The sequence below is a fragment of the Python bivittatus genome, unplaced genomic scaffold, assembly GCF_059951505.1.
Source record: "Python bivittatus isolate LINGU-HERP-01145 unplaced genomic scaffold, Pbiv_v1 ctg000580_np1212, whole genome shotgun sequence".
Lineage (NCBI taxonomy): Eukaryota > Metazoa > Chordata > Lepidosauria > Squamata > Pythonidae > Python > Python bivittatus.
The window spans coordinates 15,152,013-15,171,865 of record NW_028277087.1 but is presented as its reverse complement, the minus strand read 5'-3'; the positions used below and the strand labels follow the sequence as shown (position 1 = coordinate 15,171,865).

The window sequence follows — 19,853 nt, the reverse complement described above, 5'->3', positions numbered from 1 at the left end:
ATAAACTTAATCCTAGAAATGGGATCTTTAAAAGAATTACTATATCATCAACCTACAATAAAATTAATGTATATTGCTACCACAACATTATTATTATTATTTGATTTGTTAAGGCTGCTTAACTCCAAAAAAACCCTCTTCTTTGCTCGTTGAGGAAGACAAGGTTCCTCTTTGTCTAAGTAATCCATTATGTGATTAATATCTAAGTTAAATAGGGCAGGAGAAAATAGAACATTTAATTTCTGCAGCCCTTGCTATGTTTCCTTACTCATGGAAGGACACTGCCATTGCAATTGTATAATGGTTAAATTCTACTAGTTTTAAGACATGCAGTCTGTAATCCTAAATATCCTAGGATGTTATTTACTTACTTAAACCATGTAAATGGACACCTCATTTATATTGCCCTTCACATCCACACAGTATCTGCCCTCTGGTTTACAATACCAAAAGACATCACACAATAGGAAATACCAATTCAGATGTCTGCTTTAAGGGAAGATTTATTTTCCATACCACAATATATCTCACAAAAGTACTGGTTATACCATAAAGACTAGTAAATTTATTCTGGCCAAAATGAAGATAAGTAAGTAGTGGGTGAGCAATCATCTATAACAAGCTCCTTCTAAAGTATGTTTGTTAATTGTTTATTGTAGCAGGACTCTTATTTGGCTTTGTTCCAATCAACAAATTTATCTGGAATTCCATGTACTGCAGTTCTGTCTCTTTTGTGGCTGAATGGCCAGTGGTGATTGATCAGGGCTTCATGGAGAATATTCCATAGTATATGCAGAATTCATTTTCTGCTATTTACAGACTTTAGAAACTAGGAAGATAAGTTTAAAGCAGATTGTTTGACCTTTGGGTGTGAAGCAAAATGTATTCCTCCTGATCTCACCATGTCTTTCACACAGCGCTAAGCAGGATTTTTATTCCATGATTTGCACAAAAAGCTTAACGGGTAGATTTACTCACACTAAACCAAAAATAAGCAAAGCATATTATAGCTAAGCAGAAGAGTGATCCATGGTTAATATGCAGTCTTTTTTTTCTGACCCATGGATTGGGCTAATTCAGTAAACCATGATTCAGTTAAGCATGATTAGTGTATTGTGTGAACACAACCAGTGTCATGATCCCATGCAGATTCCATGAAACCATGTGGAATATAGTCCTGGCTTTTCCTGGTACTCAGTTTAGAGGAGACTTTTATTCGGTTCCTAGCTGTCATTACACCAATAGCACAAGGATTATCCCTCCTGCACCAGTCACAGATATGTAAAGAACAGCCATTGATGACTTAACCTATGTAGGTGAACTTTGAAAAAAAGTACCTATATGATTCGGTGGTGCTATTTTAGTATTCTGCTCTTTGCTGCCACCTTCAGACTGATAGGAAATAGTTTAAATAGTGACTTCAGGCAGGAAGCGAACAGCTGGACACAGTGGCTCCTGCCTGTAATCCCAGCTCCTTGGGAGGCCAAGGCTGGTGGATCTGTTGAGCTCAGGAGTTCTAGGCTGCCGTGGGTTATGCTGGCCACGGATCCTTACTAAGGTCATTATCAACAGGGGCGCATCTGGGGAACTGGGAGTCTCCAGGTTGTCTAAGGAGGGGTGAACTGGCCCCGGTTGGAGACAGAGCAGGCCAAAGCTCCTGTGCTGAGCAGTAGTGGGATTGCACCTGCAAGCAGACCCTGCAGTCCAGCCTGACCAAAGGTCTGACACCCAGCCTCCCTTTCTGAGCGTGTAGAAATCAAATGGAGAGTTTGCTAAGGTTGGTGAGAATTTCAGGCAGCAGAAATGTAACCAGGGAAAGATTGAGCAGAAGTGCAAAAGTATGGAATCCAGATGTAGATTAATATTCTTATTCCTGGCCATACTTAGCTGGGAATGATGGAAGCTGAAGTCCAAAACTACAGGGCCGAAGCCTTCTAGTTATAATGTTTTGAAAACATACAGTATGTTGCTGTGTGTCCTCATTATAAACAGAGATGATGCTATGTCCTAATTCATACAGGATTCTAGCCAGATTTGCATATTTTACTGAACTGTGATTGCTTAACTATGGTTTGTTGAATAATAATAAGATAATTATTCCCATTGTGGCAAGCTGAAGTCATTTTAAAGCGCAACTATTCAAAGAGCTGTGGTTGAAGCAAACTTAGAAGCCAGATTTTCTGCTCTGGATACTCTGTTGTAGATACAGGAACCCTAATCTGGTAAAGCAGCCTTTCATAATCTGGTATCTTTCAGGTGTTAGAATCCATCACCCCCAGTTAGCAGTTCAAGAGATCTGGAAACACTAGATTGGGGAAAGGATGGATTAGACAATAACAGGAAAATCTCTTAGATAAGAATAGAGACTATTACCTTTTTTCTCTCTACCAAAGCATTGGTGTCTTACTTTTTTCTTCTGCAGAATATCCATTCACCATACAGTATATCATTGCCTAGGACAATTATAGGAAAATCACCTCCCGCTTGGAGATTCAAGACAGAATCTAGGGAATAAAGGAGGGATTCCTACAATGATGGATCACAGCAGATGGGAGCACTCAGTTGATTTTGTCTCATGTCAAAAAAGCTAAGCGGGGCCAGGCATTATTAGTACTTGGATGGGGGAGCCCCAGGCAGTCTCAGAATTGTAGGAGAAAAGCCATGTTAGTCTATGGTGACAAAGAAAATGAGTCAGGTAGCACCTTTTCTGACTAACAAATGTTATGAAAAGGCAGGAGCTTTCATGAGCTGCGGCTACCAGACTGATTTTTTTTGGGGGGGGTCAGAATTGTATATTCAATTAGGAACTTTTATTTTTTTAAAAAAACTTCTTAGAAGGCAGTGGTATATTACTGCCAAAAAAGTTATATGGATATGTGCAGGTAATTACCAGGAGCTGGATTCAAACTGAGCCTCTTAGCTTTGTTGAGGGGTTGTTGAAATCACTGATGTATTATTGTGGATATCCAAGTCACGCGTTTTATTTACTCTTCTAAATATGCTGCTGGCAAACAGATTGAGGGAGGGCATAATACGGCAGAGAAGGAGGTTGCAAATCCAACCATGTAGTTCAGTTCATATGAAGCCTAGCTAGAAACTAGACAAACTTAGCTTGAAAGGTCTACGTTCTCACTCAGTGACTGGGTTCACACAGAGAGTTATGGCTTAATGTGATTTGCTTGTTTACGGCTTGTTTGTGAAAGGCCAGACATTTATGCTTTGATGTATGAATCCAGGCGATTGGGATTTCTTCAGTAAAACAAACATGTCTTGTATGTTGTATGAATATAGCCATTATAAAGCAATTTTCAACATGGGTCTGGCCACCCGGTTCTAATGGCTTTATAATTGGAATAGCCACCTTGGTACTGAAATGCAAAGTTGCATCCTCTACATGCAGAGCAAAGAAAAAAGAAGATAAAAGTTTCCTTCAAGTTGAATTTGGCTCCTGTTAAGTTATTGGAAACATTTATGTTATTTTCTTGGCAATAATATGGATGTAGTTTGCCTTCTTCTGGAATGTTTTGTCAACTTCCTAGTCTAGCCTACAGGTCTTGAATGTCCTGATGGTCTTTAGCTAACCTGATTCTGCTTAGCTTCCAAAGCCAAATAAAGCAGAGACAACACCACAATGGTGACACTGAAACCCAGCTCCTCTCTAAGTGTCTTCATTATCCTGCTGCTGCTGCTGCTGCTGCTGGAGATAACTGTCCAAAGTTCCTGTCACAATCAGGATGAATTTGTGCTTTCAAATGTAACTTTCAGGCAGAATCCATGGCCAGCTGCAGCATCCGGGACAGCGATGGCGAATCTTCTTTAAACATGTATGTAGCTGAATGGCCATTTTTCCTTTGAGTAACCTTCCGGGGAATAGAGTCAAAGGTCACAACCTAAATAGGACTGCTGTGTACTACTAAAGCATCTTTAAGTGTTCTGGACTGCTTTTAGGAATCATTAAACTTACTATGGCTCTTAAAGCAGCGCCATCTTTTTTTTCAGGCATGTGCGGCACTCAAAAGGCGCTTGAATGAGTAACAGAGAAGAGCGGTGCTTGTGCAAAATCCAAACTACTTCCAAATAATTTTTGAAGCATACCCAACCACAATAGATATCCAATTTACAAAAATCCACCCAGCTTTATACAAACTTCACCCACACATTCCATTCACCCACATTCATACGGATGTTTGCATTTGTTCCATTGTAATTTCTCACTTTCTGTTGCATTTTCCCCAACTTGTCAGCTACCCATTCACCTAGCTGATGCAGGCTGACCTTGAAAATGACAAACCACCTCAGTATTATTTCCATGGACTGTTCATAAAGTCACCAGAAATCAACCTTTCAATCATTGTTTTGTATGCAGAAATTTATAAAAGAGCTGCACTACGTGGTTTGTGTTTGGTGGCAATCCAAGGTGCTGTTTGTCACCTCTGAAGCACTTTGTGACTCAAAACTTGAGTATCTACAGGATCATCTGCTCTCAGTAGTTTTTGCCCACCCAATCACATTAGGAAGAACGGGCTTCTCTCTTGAGAGGTGGGCCTTCTAGATTTCTGTCCCCTTTCTCTTCCAGAGATTTGACTTGCCCCAATGTTACTGGGATTCAGAAAAGGAATTAAAACTTGATCATTTCAGCAGGCCTCTAAAGGAGAGATGAATTGAGATGCCTCCTGTATACAGCTATATAGGGCTTTATTTTGCTATTTCTATGTTACGTTCATGGATGTTAATTTACCCAAGGTAGGTGGTAAGCTGCTCCAAATCAGTCAGTGATTGGACCAGCATATAAACCAAGTAAATAAGTGAGGCTTGGAAGGAAAAGGTAGTATGGAAGATTGAAAGGATCAGCAGCTGGACTTATGTCTGTGAACTGTTGGTTCCCCAACCAACCAACCTCTGGAAGTCATGTTTCTTATGTTCAGACCCAAATTAAAAAATAATTCAGGAAATGCAAGTTAATAAACAATGAACATTGCAATATGAATAAAAACATGGCTTCCAAGTTTTAAAAAATATGTTTTTAAGTGTTAGGTGTACCTATAAAAGTTGATATTTTGTTTTGGTGGATGTGTAAATAAAGCTAAAACATTCTGGATTCAAATACACTGATTCAGAGGATTTTAAAGATTAATATACAGTTGAGACCAGAGGTTTTTATTTTGGGACTGATGTACAGTTGGAAAAAAATTATGAAATGTTGTACATGGTACTTGCAGCAAGGTTATTGTATGCATAAAGATGGAAAGTTTCTGCATTGCCCACAATGGAGGAATGGTTGGTGAGGATGATGGAACTTGCTGAGATGGCTAAATTGATTTCTTTGATCAGAGAAAAGACAGTATATGTTTATTGCTGACTAGAAACCCTAATGCTGTAGATTTCTTGGTGAAACAGAAAAAAGTGATGTTTTTGATGATTACAGGATAGATTAAAGAAAGAGTTATGTTGTGACCATAGAGTAAAAGGTAAATGTATAATTGTACTTATTACTGCTGTAAAGAAGATCAGAAATTACTTCTTTGTATCTTTTTTCTCTTTTTCTTTTTTCCCCCTTTCTTGCACTTTTAGCTTTCTCTTTGATTTCTTCTTCCTTTATATTAGTTTGTATTGGTTTTTATCTTCCTTTTAAAAAATCTTTAATAAAAATTATATTTAAAAAGTTGATGTTTTGCATTTTCATTTGTGAATGTCTCCTGTTTGTTCGGCCAAGAAGAACAACAAAACAATAAAATTTTAAATTAAAAAATATAATAATATGCCTAAACTAGTACGCAGTAATAATCTCTCCCTCCAAATAGATGCATAGGAGATGCAAAACAAAGAACAACCCATCATCCCGATTTGTAGATCGCCGCTTGAATATATAGTTGCATTTCAGCGCGCGTGGCTCCCAAGACTCCGCGAAAGTTACACGTGGCTGGCTCCGACAGAAGCCAGATCACAAAGCCCCAGCACCGCCCTGAGGAATTGCATCTGTCCCCAAGCCGTTTTGTCCCCGCCTTCCTCCGCGGAATGAAGGAGTTTGGTGCCGCCGTCTCGCCGTAGTTTCTGGTAGGGCGCGCAGGCGCGTGGGCCGGCCGCCTCCTGTCAGAGGAGCGCCTGGAAACGGCTGAAGGAAGGCCGAGCGAAGCTCCGGAGTTTCTTGGCGGCCGGCAACGCCCGTTTCTGTCCACCATGAAGTCCCGTTTCAGCACGGTCGATATCAGGGCGGTTATAGCGGAGCTGCGCCACAGGTATGGCCTTCGGATCCCTTTCAAGGCCACGCCCCAATGATAGCAGGCACCACCCAGCAGTTCCCTTGGGATCCGCCCCTTTCCTGGTAGCTTCTAAGCGAGTGGCCCTTTATGCGGGCTACCTTTCTAGCTGTGTCTGCCTGTGGATGGCTGTTGGCGAAAGTCCGCTCTACACCCTCAGGTGGTTAAAGGCGCCCCTTTTGCAACCCTGAAGAGATCTTGTTTATTTCAACTCAGGGTAGAAGTGGCCAATGCATAACATGATCATAAATTTGCATAGTTTGGGAACTCTTACTTAAGTATTATTAAGTAAATAATAGTGTTGATGATATATAAAAGCTCCTTCGATTTGAGCTTGACTCCTGGTAATTTTGTGGACATGTCCAAATAGTTTTCTTTGCAATAATTTGGAAGTGGCTTGCCATCGCCTTTCTTGGGCATGTTTTGTCCACCTCCCATCTAGCCTGCAGCCCAAGGATTTCCTTGTGGTTTCCCTTCCAAGTACTAACCATGTCTGACCATGCTGCCATCTAGCTGAGTATGAGGTGTAGGTTAAGTGCATGAAGTCAGGTTTATCTCCTGGATAAAGGGATAAATGCTTGTCTCAACTTTGTTTCTTGTAATCATTTGTCGTTCTTCATTGGACATTACAGAGATTCCTTTAATCCCATCATCCACCTTATCTGTTGTTTTCCCTTCCTTTTACTTATCTCCATCTTGCTAAGAAAATCATTTTTTCTAATCCATCTTTCACTCACATCACATGCTCAGAATGTATTTATTTATTTTATTTGACTTGTACTCCTAACTACTGAAGTTTTCCAGCATTATATAACAAAAACAAACTTAAAATCAAGACCTTAAGTAAAATAGCAATGAAAACCAATAAAAACAAAAATTAAGATGTAGTTAAATTCTGTTCAAAAATGTATATTTTAAGGGCCTTTAAAAAAGTTAATAATGAAGTTAAGCCCCTCAACTTAAAGTACTCAGGCAGTAGCAGAGAAGGTTTGATCTGAAATCACTGGCTGATGAGCTTGCAACGATTGTAGACAAGTTTTTCAGATAATCTCAGTAAGAATGAAAATTCATATATAAGTAAGTTTCTGCTTGCTGATTATTACCTCAAGGGACCATTTAGCTTTTATATGGTTCAGGTCTGATGGACTGGTTCTGTCTGTAGTAGTGGATAGTAAAGCATGTTGCTAATGTGTATCTTATCTCCTCTTAGATATGAGTCTGTTTCCAAATGTTCCCCCTTTTGGTCTCTTTCCTCCTTGACTCCTATGACTCGTTCCCTGTCATAAAGTTATACAGAAACTTAGAGGGCCATTTCATGCATCTGAGAAAGTACCCAAGCCCAGAAAATCATATGCCACTGTGAATACTTTCTCAGTTTTTACTTGAAAAACTATTCTTTTACATCTTGCTCACTTCATGACAACTGCCTTCTCTGCCCCGTATTGGAAGATATAATGATTCCTTCCTCAAAGAGTTTGTTAAACAATTATTCTTTCATTGTTCTCTCTCTCTCTTTCCATAATATGCTCACAAATATACCAAAGATATAATTTTTTTCTTTTCTTGTTACAGCTTGTTGGGAATGAGGGTAAACAATGTTTATGATGTGGATAATAAGACATACCTAATCCGACTTCAGAAGTAAGAATAAAATCTTCCTTGTTTTCTTTTTTTGTTATTTCTGTTGTTGGTTCTTATATTTATTTCAGTGCTCAATATCTTAAAATTGGCAAATAAACATACAACACCAAATATTTTAAAAAATCAGTATTTACTGGCTTAACACTAGCAGTTAAAAAACAAACCAAACATAAGAATTATCTGTCCTTTGAGAAAGATTTAGTGAATCCTTTTTAAAGAAAATCTCTGCCATAATGTCTGTATTATCTAGGGCTGAACTTGTCTTTGTGTATAATCTTTTAAAGTCCGTGACACAAATAATTTGATTGTGTGCCACTTTTGGGTGTTAAGTCAAGTGACCAGGCACATACAGATTTCTTTGGGAAAAGGTTGTTTCTCTGTAAGGATTTAAATCTCTTGAAGAAATACACACAAAGTGCTTTTTTTAAAGCCAATGTACTTTTTTTCTTAAATATAAAAATATTACAAGTTAACAGAAATCTGTTGAATAGCAGTAATTCAGTTACAGAGTATGCATTTTATGAAGAACAAAACCTGCAGTTTACATTGAAGTGAAATGTGTTTATATATGTTCAAGTTGGCACTGGGATAACCTTTTTAAAAATAATGAGGTAAAGAGTTTTACTACCTACTCCGTAAATCTGTTACCAGATGTGGGTCCCTTCAAGTCAGTTTTTGACTCCTAGCGACTGCCTGGACTAGTCCCTGCAGTTTTCTTGACAAGGTTTTTTGGAAGTGATTTGCCATTGCCTGCTTCCTAAGGGCTGAGAGAGAATGACTGGCCCAAGGTCACCCAGCTGGCTTCGTGCCTAAGGCGGGACTAGAACTTACATTCTTTGTGTTTCTAGTCCAGTGTCTTAACTACACCAAACTGGCTCTCACTTTTCCCTTAGCTTCCTTTAAAATTCTTCCTTCTGAAATATTAACTATTGTAGAAGAAAGCCTATAGTGCATTTTTCCTGTTATTGTTACTCTTATGGAGAGAAAAATGTTTTTCCAAGCATCTTCAATGCTGGTGCAACTCTTCAGGATGTCTTTAAAAAAAAATGACAGCATTAAATGGCAATACAGATTAACAGACTTTTTTCCCTTAAGTATGTTGATAATTCATTATCTGCTTAGTGGCTAGGAAAGGTGATGGAATATTTTCTTGTGACCACTGAGATTGGGTAGAAAACTGCATAGTGGATTGAGGTTAGAGTCCGTTTTTAGGCTTATTGTACATAGAGATGAGATTGAGAAAGTGTCTGAACAATTCATAGAAAGCTAGATAATGCTTATTGTTAATTTCTTCTAGAAGAGACGTTTTTACTTCCCAGTTGTATCTCAGGTCCTTCTACAGCTTTCCCTGTACAGTATAAAGGATCAGATTTATATTATTTGTGATTCAGTTGTGTAAATTAAGGTTGTGAATTAAGCAAAAAATGGAAAACAGAAGCTGGAAGTTCTGATAAGAGGAAGGGTTATTATTATAAACATGTACAGTATGTACATCTAGGATTCTAGGAACAAACCACAACTGATATATCAGATGGTTTTTTTGTATGTTGTCTTTTAGGCCAGACGTCAAGGCTACACTTCTTCTGGAATCTGGCATTAGGATTCACGTGACAGAATTTGAGTGGCCAAAGAACATGATGCCATCTAGTTTTGCAATGAAAGTAGGTTGGTTTTCTTTTGTTTACTAAAGATTCCTTGCAGAATGGTGGGAAACCTAAGCTGGTAATTACTGGTTTTCCTTTTATCAGTTTGCTTGGTAGTCAGAAGCTGCAGACCTCTTTTGTTTTGGGGTTAATAGCAGCCATGTACCTAGATAGTGTTTTACTAGATAGATAACAGCAAGGTAGTTGTCTCTCTTCTCTGACTCAATTAGAAATCCTACTCATTTGCTTCAGCAGCAGAAGAATGAGTAATTCCATTCAGTTCAATTAAGTTTAGTTTATAGCACATTTGTTTACAGGTACTTCCAAATAATATGTTCAGTTGGTATCCTTATAACCTCATAATTTATATAGTATTTTCCTAAGTACACAAAGCATGTCTCATGCACTGAACTCATAAAAATGTCCTATTCTGATTCAGCATTGTCTATCTGTTAGTTGGTCTCTGGACTAAGTCAGGGAAGGATCTTTTCTATCATTATTACTTCATCATTTTGTCTGTACATGTTAGAGATTGAACTTGGGGCCTTCAAAATGCAAGGTATATGCACAACTGCCGAACTGTGTACTTTCCCATGAACATCACTTCGGTGGGAGAGTATTAAGATTCTCTTCTTAAAGTGGGCTGAGGGTGTGAGACTGACCATCTGCGTTCATAGCTGAGCTCAATTCATACCATTCCCTGGAGCAGGATGGACAATGTGTGGCCAGCTGGAGATAGTTGGTCTCCAGTTCTCATAAGTTGTAGCCACCATGGCCAATGTTGAAAGTGTCAGGGAGTTACAATATCTGTATTCCAATATTGCCCTACACTACAGAGAATTTCTAGTGTACCTTCTAGCTATTATACTATGCTGGCTTCCCATTATCAAATGTAACAGAGTCTTTCATACTAATATAATAGCCCATTAATAACAACTATGTGAGGGAAGGTAAATCTTTATGAATGGGACAACTACTGTATCCCGAGTGATGATATTTTCTTCTTCCAAGTGCAGCAAGGTAATTTCTGGCTAAGCTATAATTCATCCAAGGTGTTTCAGTGAAGATTGAAGACTTTTTGGCTGTTAATAACATCTGGCATTTTGTGAGAATCTAGACAATTACTGGATCTGTGTATAATCTAGCTCTTTCGCACAAAGAGTGAAACATTTGGTTTCTGTAGTGTAGATCTCTTTTAATGAATGTTGGCTTGGTTGAGACTTACTACTTGAGTTTATCATTTTATTTTAATTATAGCTCTGAAGAAGTATCATTGTGAATGTGCAGTGTTGTAATTTTTAGCTGTTGTTCTTGAGCAAGTTCCTAGCTCACATTGTTTCAGAGTTAATTCTGAAAGTGGACATGAAGAAGATTGCTGAAGACTTAAAACCTGAAAAAATAAGAGCAAGGGAGCACAACTTTTCCTCCATCCTACCCTTCTGTCAGCAGTTCTCTGTGATTCTCTGTAGGTTTTCCCAGAGACTCTTTTTCCTATGTGACAAATCTGTCTGTAGAGTATATGTAGATAAAAATAATGAAATAGAATAATCTTTTATTGAAACTTCTGTGGAAAACTCTGTGTGTGTGTGTGTGTGTGTGTGTATGCGCATGAGATACACATGCAGTCTCACACACACACACACACACGTTTTTTCTGTTTTTCTTTTTTTTTTCTGGTTAATTAAAGAAAGGCAAAAAAAAAGTTTGTTATTTGCTCCATACCATGTCAGGATATTTTTGAAATATTTCAGGATCCTAAATGTATGATGGACTTTCTTGTTCTTACATTCTTGTGTATGGAAAAGCTGCCAACCCTGTTTGCTCTGACTAAATGCACTCAGTGCTGCCATGCTGTATGTTTTCAGACATCTTTGTTCTTTCTTCATCAACAGTGTCGCAAACATTTAAAGACCAGAAGGCTTGTGAGTGTGAAGCAACTTGGCATTGATAGAATAGTCGATTTCCAGTTTGGGAGTGATGAAGCAGCGTATCATTTAATTATAGAGCTTTATGACAGAGTAAGTGGAAAAGAATGTCTAAGACAGGGGCATGGCAACTGTCTCTTTCCTCTACTTGCCTTCCTTAATGGGGGTCTCAAACTGTCATCTCCTAGTATATACTCGACCTTGGTTCCTCTCAGATGTGTGGATAAGCTCTCAGAATGTTCAAAAATGGCTGTACTGGCTGGGGAATTATAAAATTAAAATTCAGATCTCTGAAGGATGCCAAGGTTGGAGAGAAGACAGATTTGACTTTGTATTTCCATATATCTTCTGATGCTCTCATTGCTTATGAAGCTGATTCTTGCCATTGTTGAAAAGAAACTTGGGAAGGAGATCTCTCATATCATGTCTTCTCCAACTCTGAAGTATTTCTCTCTTTATTATATCCTCATTTATTTAGGGCTTCCAAATTAACTTCTGATGCTTTCTCTTTTTAGATGTTTCTTACAGTATTTTGGAAATATGCCAGAAGCTTTACCAGATCCATCTATCTTGCATGTGGGAAAATATATAGATAAAAATCTGAGCTCTTGGGATGGAAGAAGTTCCAGGTCTGCATTTTAATGACAAGCTGTTTGGGATTTGTTGCAGGGCAATATTGTTCTTACTGATCATGAGTACCTTATTCTGAATATCCTGAGATTTCGCACAGATGATGCAGATGATGTCAAATTTGCCGTGCGGGAACATTACCCAGTTGATCATGTCAAAACTGCAACATCATTGCCCAGTTTAGAAAGGTATTGTTATATATTATACAGTATAAATTACATGTTTTAAGAGACCTGGTGGCTGGAGGTAGGAAACCTTTGCCTACATCTTTTTTTCCTCATTTTTGCAATGCATTTTTGATTGTATGTAATATTATAGGTTTTGTAGTACTTCTATCTTTATCATAAAAAAAAGGATGTTAGTCCCCAGAAGCATCATCAGTGTGATTGGAATACAAGTGCATGAATATTTTGGAAATGTCCATGATAAAATAATGTACATTGTAAGGCATTTTCAAAAGGGTATTTTACAGGCTTTCCAGCCTTTTAAAATGGGAAAAAAAGTAAAGATGCTCTCATGTCATGCAGTTTTCTTGGTAGCATTACAGAAATAGTATGTCATTTACTTCTCCTGGGATTTTTTTGACTTTTTAAAAATTTTATTGGCTCATATTAGAATAGGGGAAGCAAATACATGTTTTAAACAACACAGAATGAAACTAGTTCTAAATGAAGAATCTTGGGCCATATTAAAGATTTACAAATGGACTGAGTTTGTATGAGTTAGAATCCATGAAGTAACATTATTTGGCTTGAGTTAGGCTATATTTCCCAATAGCAGTTATATGGAAAGTTATTTTTGATCTCTTACGCAAATAATTCCTGTACATAAACTAGGTTTAGGTATAATTTCAGTGATCTGTTTTTCAGTACAATTGGTGCCTTCTGAGCAGAGAAAACATTCCTTGTTTTAATTTTACTGAATATGTTATAGTATTCTATCAGAATTTATTTGTTTTTAATTATCTTTCCTCACTCCTTTCATAGGTTAACAGAATTAATAACAAGTGCACCTAAAGGAGATCAAATAAAGAGAGTCCTAAATCCTCACCTTCGTAAGTATCAGTTACTTCTGTTTTTTAGGAAATTATAAGGTGATTTGACCATAAGTTATTTGGGGGCATGAAATAACAGATATGTATAAACCAAAATGTTCAGTTCTATTTTAAGAATTCTCTTTCTATACTTATTTTTGAAATAATCAAAATCACGTCTCTTAGACAGAAAATGGCATTTCCTTATGATGGACTAAATGATGGGGAGCAAGCAGTACCTTTCTTCCCTGCAAAAAAATGTTCAGATTCTGCCTTGCACAGGCTTAAAATATCTTTGGGAAACAAAATATTTTATTCTCAAGCTTTGGTTTAGCTAATTTTTTTATAACCAGTTATTTTCCTTTTTTAAAAAATACAGCTTACGGGGTTACGCTGATTGAACACTGCCTTATAGAAGCAGGATTTTCAAGTAGTACCAAAGTAGAGCAGATAGAAAGCAAAGGTAGGTGCCAAAACATCTGAATGTGCTATGACTGTTTCCTGTCTCCTGTAACATTATGTAATAGTTGGTATTTAAAAACTAATTTCTCTTGTTCAAAAAACAATTTCTTGATCTTAGTATTCATGCAATTTTGATTTTATTTTTTAGATTTCAAGGCCACCTGACTTCAAAAAGGCTCTGGGTGGCTTACAGATTTAAAAGAATACATAATACAAAGAGAAAAACATGAATGCCCAGACCGAGCCACACTAATAGCAACCAAAAAAATTGCCAGGGGCTCCACCAACTTCCTAACCCCAGGCCTGGGATCAAAGCTAGGTCTTTGCAGATTTACAGAACATTTGAAGAGAGGGAACTGTATGTATCTCTGGGGGGAAATACTATTCCTGATGGGAGGCACCATGACAAAGAAGGTGTGTTTCCTTGGTCTCACAAGATGACAGTATTTAACTGAAGGGACCTAGAACACACCCACTCTACCCAATTGTACCAGATGGGCAGAAACTATTGGAGACAGGCACTCCTTCAAATAAACAGTCCCTATGCCATAAAGGACTTTACAGGTGAAAACCAGCACCTTGAGTTTCACCCAGAAGCTGACTGGTAACCAGTGCAGCTCACAGAACAGTGATGATATATGGGTGTAGAATGGAATACCCATTGCTGCCCATGTTGCTGCATTTTGAACCAGCTTTAGCTTTTGGGTGACCTTCAAGGGTAGCCCCATATAGAATGCATTGCAATAGTCCAGTTGTGAGATGACTAGGACATGAATGACCATCTGAAGGGCCTTCTGGTTGAGGAAACGTTACATCTAGCACACATGGTGGACCTATGCTAAGGCCCTCTTGGCCACAACAGCCACCTGCTCTTTGAGGAGTAGCCACAAGTCTAGAATGACCTAAACTGTGCACTAGTCTTGAATGGGGAAATGCAATCCCATTTCAGACCAAAGGTGGAAATGTCCCCAACCCAGGGGGGGCAAATAGCCACTGAGTCTTGTCAGGATTGAGCCTGAGTCTGTTCCTCCCCATCCAAACTTGAACAGCCTCCAGATATTGGGTCAGTACATTGACAACTTTATGTACACAGCCCAGGGTTCAGATGTACAGTTGGGTATTATCAGCATACTAACTATACCAGACCCCAAACTGTTGGATGACCTGACCCGGTAGTTGCACATAGATGTTAAATAGGAGGGGCAAGAGTGTCCAGCCCTGAAGCACCACATGTGAGGTTGCTGTAATCTCCCCCCTTCCCTTCAATGCCGACTGGAATCAATCACAGAGAAAGGAGACAAACCACTGCAGTGCAGTGCTCCCCACTCCAACAGCTGGTCCAGAAGGATAGTGTGGTCAATGGTATTGAAAGCTGCTAAGAAACCAAGGAGCACAATGATGGATGTATCACCTCATCCTGGCTCTGCTGAAGGTCATCTACAAATATAACCATTGCTTTCTCAGTACTGTACCCTGGCCTGAAACCTGTCTGGAACAGGCTCAGGTAATGGGTCTGGATTTTACTGCTAAGCCTGGTTAAATTCCAATTCTCTTAAATCAGCTTAGCAGGGATCATAAGACAAAGGTGGCATGGGCTTTGTTTATAGAATGTCCCAGTCAGAATCCTTGTCAACTCCAGGTAAGGCTGGAAAACCCCTTATTTGAAACTCTGGAGAACCACTTTGGCCAGGCAGTGTAAACAGTCATGACCTTTAGAGACCTGCGATGAGGCTCTTCCAGACCTTGTCCAACATACAGAGGATGTACTGTGTCACAGCAAGAACCTACATTCTTACAAATCTTGGATTTAAACACCCACTTTTTCTTCTTCTTTTAGATATTGAAAAGGTACTAGCCTCTCTACAAAAAGCTGAAGACTGCATTGAAGCAACCGAGAACTTTAATGCCAAGGTAGTTTATAATTTGGGGACAAATGCTTTTATTTTTGAACCCTGGCACACTCAATGGATTTAAAGCATTTCTAGCTTTGTAGCAGCACAACTGCCAGGAGAGAGATATCTTGAGTCTTTCTAGTTAAGAACTGTGGTTCTTGAGGGTTCTGATGGAAATATTGTATCAAGAAGAGAAGCTGGGGATATGAAGGACAGGGAAATTTGGCCTTCAGCACTACAGATGTTGTAACAAATATTATTTATATTTAAAATTTATATGAAAAGGAGTTACACATTGAGTTTTCTGTTGCTACATGCCATTCCTTAATTCTTTTCTCAGTAAATTCTGGCCTTGTGCTTACTACTATGAACCCATGTTGCTAATGTTTATTTCATATTTCAGTATGTAATCTGCTTTTCCCATTCAGCTTCTGGACATGAAGTGGCTAATAGGCAAACCAAAAAAACTGTAAAACAGATAGAATAGCAGCAAAAAGTCTCATTAATTGAAATAAAGACCTGCAGTGGGTGAAGAGGATACACTTTTATATTTCCAGCAGTAGGTAACAGATGTAATGTATAGGGATTTTCCCTCCCCCCCATCTTTTTAATAGGGCTACATCATCCAAAAAAGGGAGAAAAAGCCAAGTCTGGAACCAAACAAATCTCCCGAAGAAATCCTCACGTAGGTATTTTGAAAAATCCTCACATATGTTTTTTGCAACTGCTGTTTCCTGATGGTCGGCTAACACACTTATGCAAAACATGTCTTTCAGGTACGAGGAATTTCACCCTTTCTTATTTTCACAGCACTCAAAATGTCCATATGTGGAATTTGAATCTTTCAACAAGGTACAGTGCTATGCTCAGTTCTGGGTGTTATATGTAATTTTTATTGTATTAATTAAGGGCTGGAAATATAATTAGCTACATAGAACAAGAATTTTGCCTGCTATTTGTTTAATAATAAGAATCATCTGGTTATCTTTTTGAACATTTAAGGAGAGCATTAAGGTTTTGAAATACTGATTTTGAGAGAAAGTTACTTGATTTATCTTTTGAGGCTAGTGATTTTTGTGGCAAAATTGATCAGAATGAAATCTGCACAAAAAGTGGCTTTACTGAAACTTTGCATTAAAAATTCTCAATTTGTTTGGCAAATTTCCAGTGGATGTTTTAAGTAGATCTAAGTAAAGAGTACTGGTAGGTGCAATCAAATATTCTTTTAACTTCTTTTTTTCTTGTTATATTTTGTACTTATTTACTCTTTTGGAAGGCAGTGGATGAATTTTACTCTAAACTGGAAGGCCAGAAGATAGACTTAAAGGCATTGCAACAGGTACTCATCTTGTGAAAAAGTTAACATTTGTCATTGTTGTGTTCCTTTTGAAGACCACTCACAAACTATGGTTTGCTGAAAAATGGATGCAATAGTTCACCTGGGAAGAATTATATTATGATCTAACCAATATGCCAAGTTCTCACTTGTCTGGAGGAGCAAACTCCAGTGAAGCTCTCTTTCATCAGTAGGCCAGAATGGTTACCTATAACAGCTAGTTTGCTAGGTTGAACAATTTGGAATCTAGTTTGCTGATCATAAGTTATTGTTATGGAAATTTTATATTCCTATATATTTTCTCTGTTAATTCATTACTTCTATGCTACTGTAGCTTTAAGAAGAAGATTCTCTTCTCATTTCCCTTTTTTACTCATGGCTATCCTTGATTTTAGAAAAGGACAAGTTTAACCTCCGTATTTTTTTCCTCCTTGTTCTTCTACCCTTGAATTTCCCTCCCTGCTTTTTCATTGTAATTCTGGTATATGCTCAACATTACTGGATCTTTTCTCCACCTGAAAAGATTAAGTCTCTCAGATGAAACTCCACTAAGATTGAGCATTACCTAGTCACAAGTGTATTTGGTTTAAAATTCTTCCTACACTGCTCAAGATTTTTGTTAAGTGCCTATATCTCAAAAAGTATTGTGAATCCTTGTGTCTAACACTGTCTTAATCACTGTTAATACCTCAACCTCTTGACTGCTAAATCTCATCAAGATGTTCATTCTGTCATTGTTCATTTCTGTGATTTCCTCTCCTTTGTTTGCATTGCCCTATTGATTTAAAGTTTACCTTTATATTCAGTGTACAGTGAGGAGGAGGGTTTAGTATGATAAAGAAAGAAAGGCCTGTGCTACGCTTCTCCCGATTCTGGAATTTAAAATAAAATAATATTGCTTTTTGCCCTGTCTGCAAATTTCTTTAACGTTGTAATTGCTTTTAGTTCCTCTCATTTTACATTTCACCTTCTCTACTTGTGTTAGGAGAAGGTTTAAATGAGTATGTTTCTTCCCCCACCCCGCTGTGTTTTTTCTTGAAAGGAAAAGCAAGCATTGAAGAAGTTGGAAAATGTGCGGAAGGACCACGAATACAGATTAGAAGCTCTTCATCAAGCTCAGGTAGAAACATTGATTCCTTTAAGCCTATTGGAAGACAACATTATTGCACGATCACAGTTCTGGCTTCAGTTTGTTTGTCCCATTCAAGGAATTCTAGATTAGTTTCTGTAAAGTAATGCTTTTATGCTGGAATAAATCTTAAAATCACATCTCTCTGCGTGTCTCTGTCATGTTTGTACACACTCACCCTTACACACACACACACACCTTCCCCTCAGAACTGCTATTAGAATGACCACGTAGTCATGTTTGGAATCCGAAGGTTCTACTGTATTCTGTGGGAATTGTTACTGGTTACTTTCATTTGGATGCAGGCATCCTGGGTTCAAATCCATTGGGTATATTCCCTTGCTGATAAGATCGCTCAGAGTCAGCTGAGTGGCTTTCATCTACAGCAGACAGCTAAATATCTCTGCAGACTGTAAACCACTGAGAATTTTGTGAATGAGAGTTGGTGATATACAGTATGTTGTAATAAATAAATAAATAAATCTGCCAGCCTTAACCTTGGTCTAGGGACAGCCTATTTATCACAAAGATCAGTTTTCATGGCACCCACGTCCCAGTTTATTAAGTCCGTCATAGCCATTTTATGTTTCCAGATGAAATAAATCTTCCTTTTGCCCTTGGTCTACACCATTGCCACATCTGCCTCTCTTTTTCCCCTGACTCCCCCACTTTTAAATCCCATAATTTGTGATTTCAGTTCACCAGCTGTTTTTGAACTATGGCGTCCTATCAATTCCTGAAAACTCTACTTGTGTTCCTATGGCACAATTCTCACAGCAGAGCTTACCTCCAGACACGAACTCTCTGCACATTCAGCTCAGAGGTGTTTAGCAAGTTATCCTTTCTGACTCACTTTTTAACTTCCTGATAAAGAGAGAAGCAATAATTCAATACTGACTGTCTCCTTTACTTTCCAAAGGAAGTTGACAAGGTGAAAGGTGAGCTTGTGGAAATGAACCTGGAGATAGTTGATCGAGCCATCCAAGTGGTCCGCAGTGCCTTAGCCAACCAGATTGATTGGACAGAGATTGGCGTCATTGTCAAAGAAGCCCAAGCCCAAGGGGACCCAGTAGCAAGTGCCATCAAAGAACTCAAGCTGCAGACAAACCATATCACAATGCTCCTAAAGTAAGTTACTGAGCAGATGAGAGGAACACCCTGGGACTGATGAAAGCTTTTGTCTGTCAAGGCAATATTATGTTTTAGTGTAATGGGAGAGAATCTGTGGACATCCAGATATTAGGCTTCCGTTCTCATCAAGATAATTTAGAATGACCATTCCTTGGGGATCTTGGGAGTTGTAGTCCAGTAATATCAAGAGCTGGAATAGATGGTGATTGTTGCAGAATTCACCATTCTGAAAATGGGAGTGTTAACTTTTAAAAAATATTTCTAACCTTTGAACCCACATGGAAATAAAAGGTCAGACAAAAGCAAACCCAAGCAAAAAAACCTTCATTGACTTTTGTTGACCATGCAGAATTTTACTGTACATCTTCATCAGGGATGTAGAACAGAACCAATAGAATGAAAAATTGTGATCAAATTTACTCAGCTATCATGCTGAATTTGTAATATATTAATTGCTTAAAATTATTATTAAAAGATGTTTCTGGTCAACAAAACATGCTTTTTTGCTGGGTTAGAAATCCTTATGTGATCTCAGAGGAAGAGGAGGAAGAGGAGGAGGAAAAACCTAAAGCGGAGGTGGCAGAAGAGTCAAAAGGAAAGAAAAAGAAGAAAATCAAACAACTCCAAAAGCCTCTGAAGAATCAGCCCATGCTGGTGGATGTGGATCTCAGCTTGTCAGCTTATGCAAATGCCAAAAAGTAAGAAGAGGGTAAGAATTGGCTGGCATACCTTTAAAAGTGGGGCCTGCAGTATGGAAACTTGACTTGAGAGAGT

At 38.3% G+C, this 19,853-nt stretch overlaps 1 protein-coding gene and 1 non-coding gene across 2 annotated transcripts in view; both read left to right on the top strand.

The window, feature by feature from the left end:
- Nucleotides 1-1,438: 1,438 nt before the first annotated feature.
- On the top strand, nt 1,439-1,738 carry LOC148214673 (signal recognition particle RNA). The gene has a single exon (XR_015797713.1).
- Nucleotides 1,739-6,063: 4,325 nt separating this feature from the next.
- Nucleotides 6,064-19,853, top strand: part of NEMF (nuclear export mediator factor) — a 31,425-nt gene continuing 17,635 nt past the window's right edge. The window contains exons 1-14 of the mRNA XM_007427668.4: nt 6,064-6,236; nt 7,830-7,898; nt 9,457-9,559; nt 11,434-11,559; nt 12,136-12,284; nt 13,083-13,150; nt 13,509-13,592; nt 15,429-15,502; nt 16,098-16,168; nt 16,260-16,335; nt 16,760-16,822; nt 17,862-17,939; nt 18,868-19,076; nt 19,595-19,777. Coding sequence (XP_007427730.2) covers nt 6,178-6,236; nt 7,830-7,898; nt 9,457-9,559; nt 11,434-11,559; nt 12,136-12,284; nt 13,083-13,150; nt 13,509-13,592; nt 15,429-15,502; nt 16,098-16,168; nt 16,260-16,335; nt 16,760-16,822; nt 17,862-17,939; nt 18,868-19,076; nt 19,595-19,777 — 1,412 coding nt within the window. The 5' untranslated portion in view covers nt 6,064-6,177. The remainder of the gene's footprint in view (nt 6,237-7,829; nt 7,899-9,456; nt 9,560-11,433; nt 11,560-12,135; nt 12,285-13,082; nt 13,151-13,508; nt 13,593-15,428; nt 15,503-16,097; nt 16,169-16,259; nt 16,336-16,759; nt 16,823-17,861; nt 17,940-18,867; nt 19,077-19,594; nt 19,778-19,853) is intronic.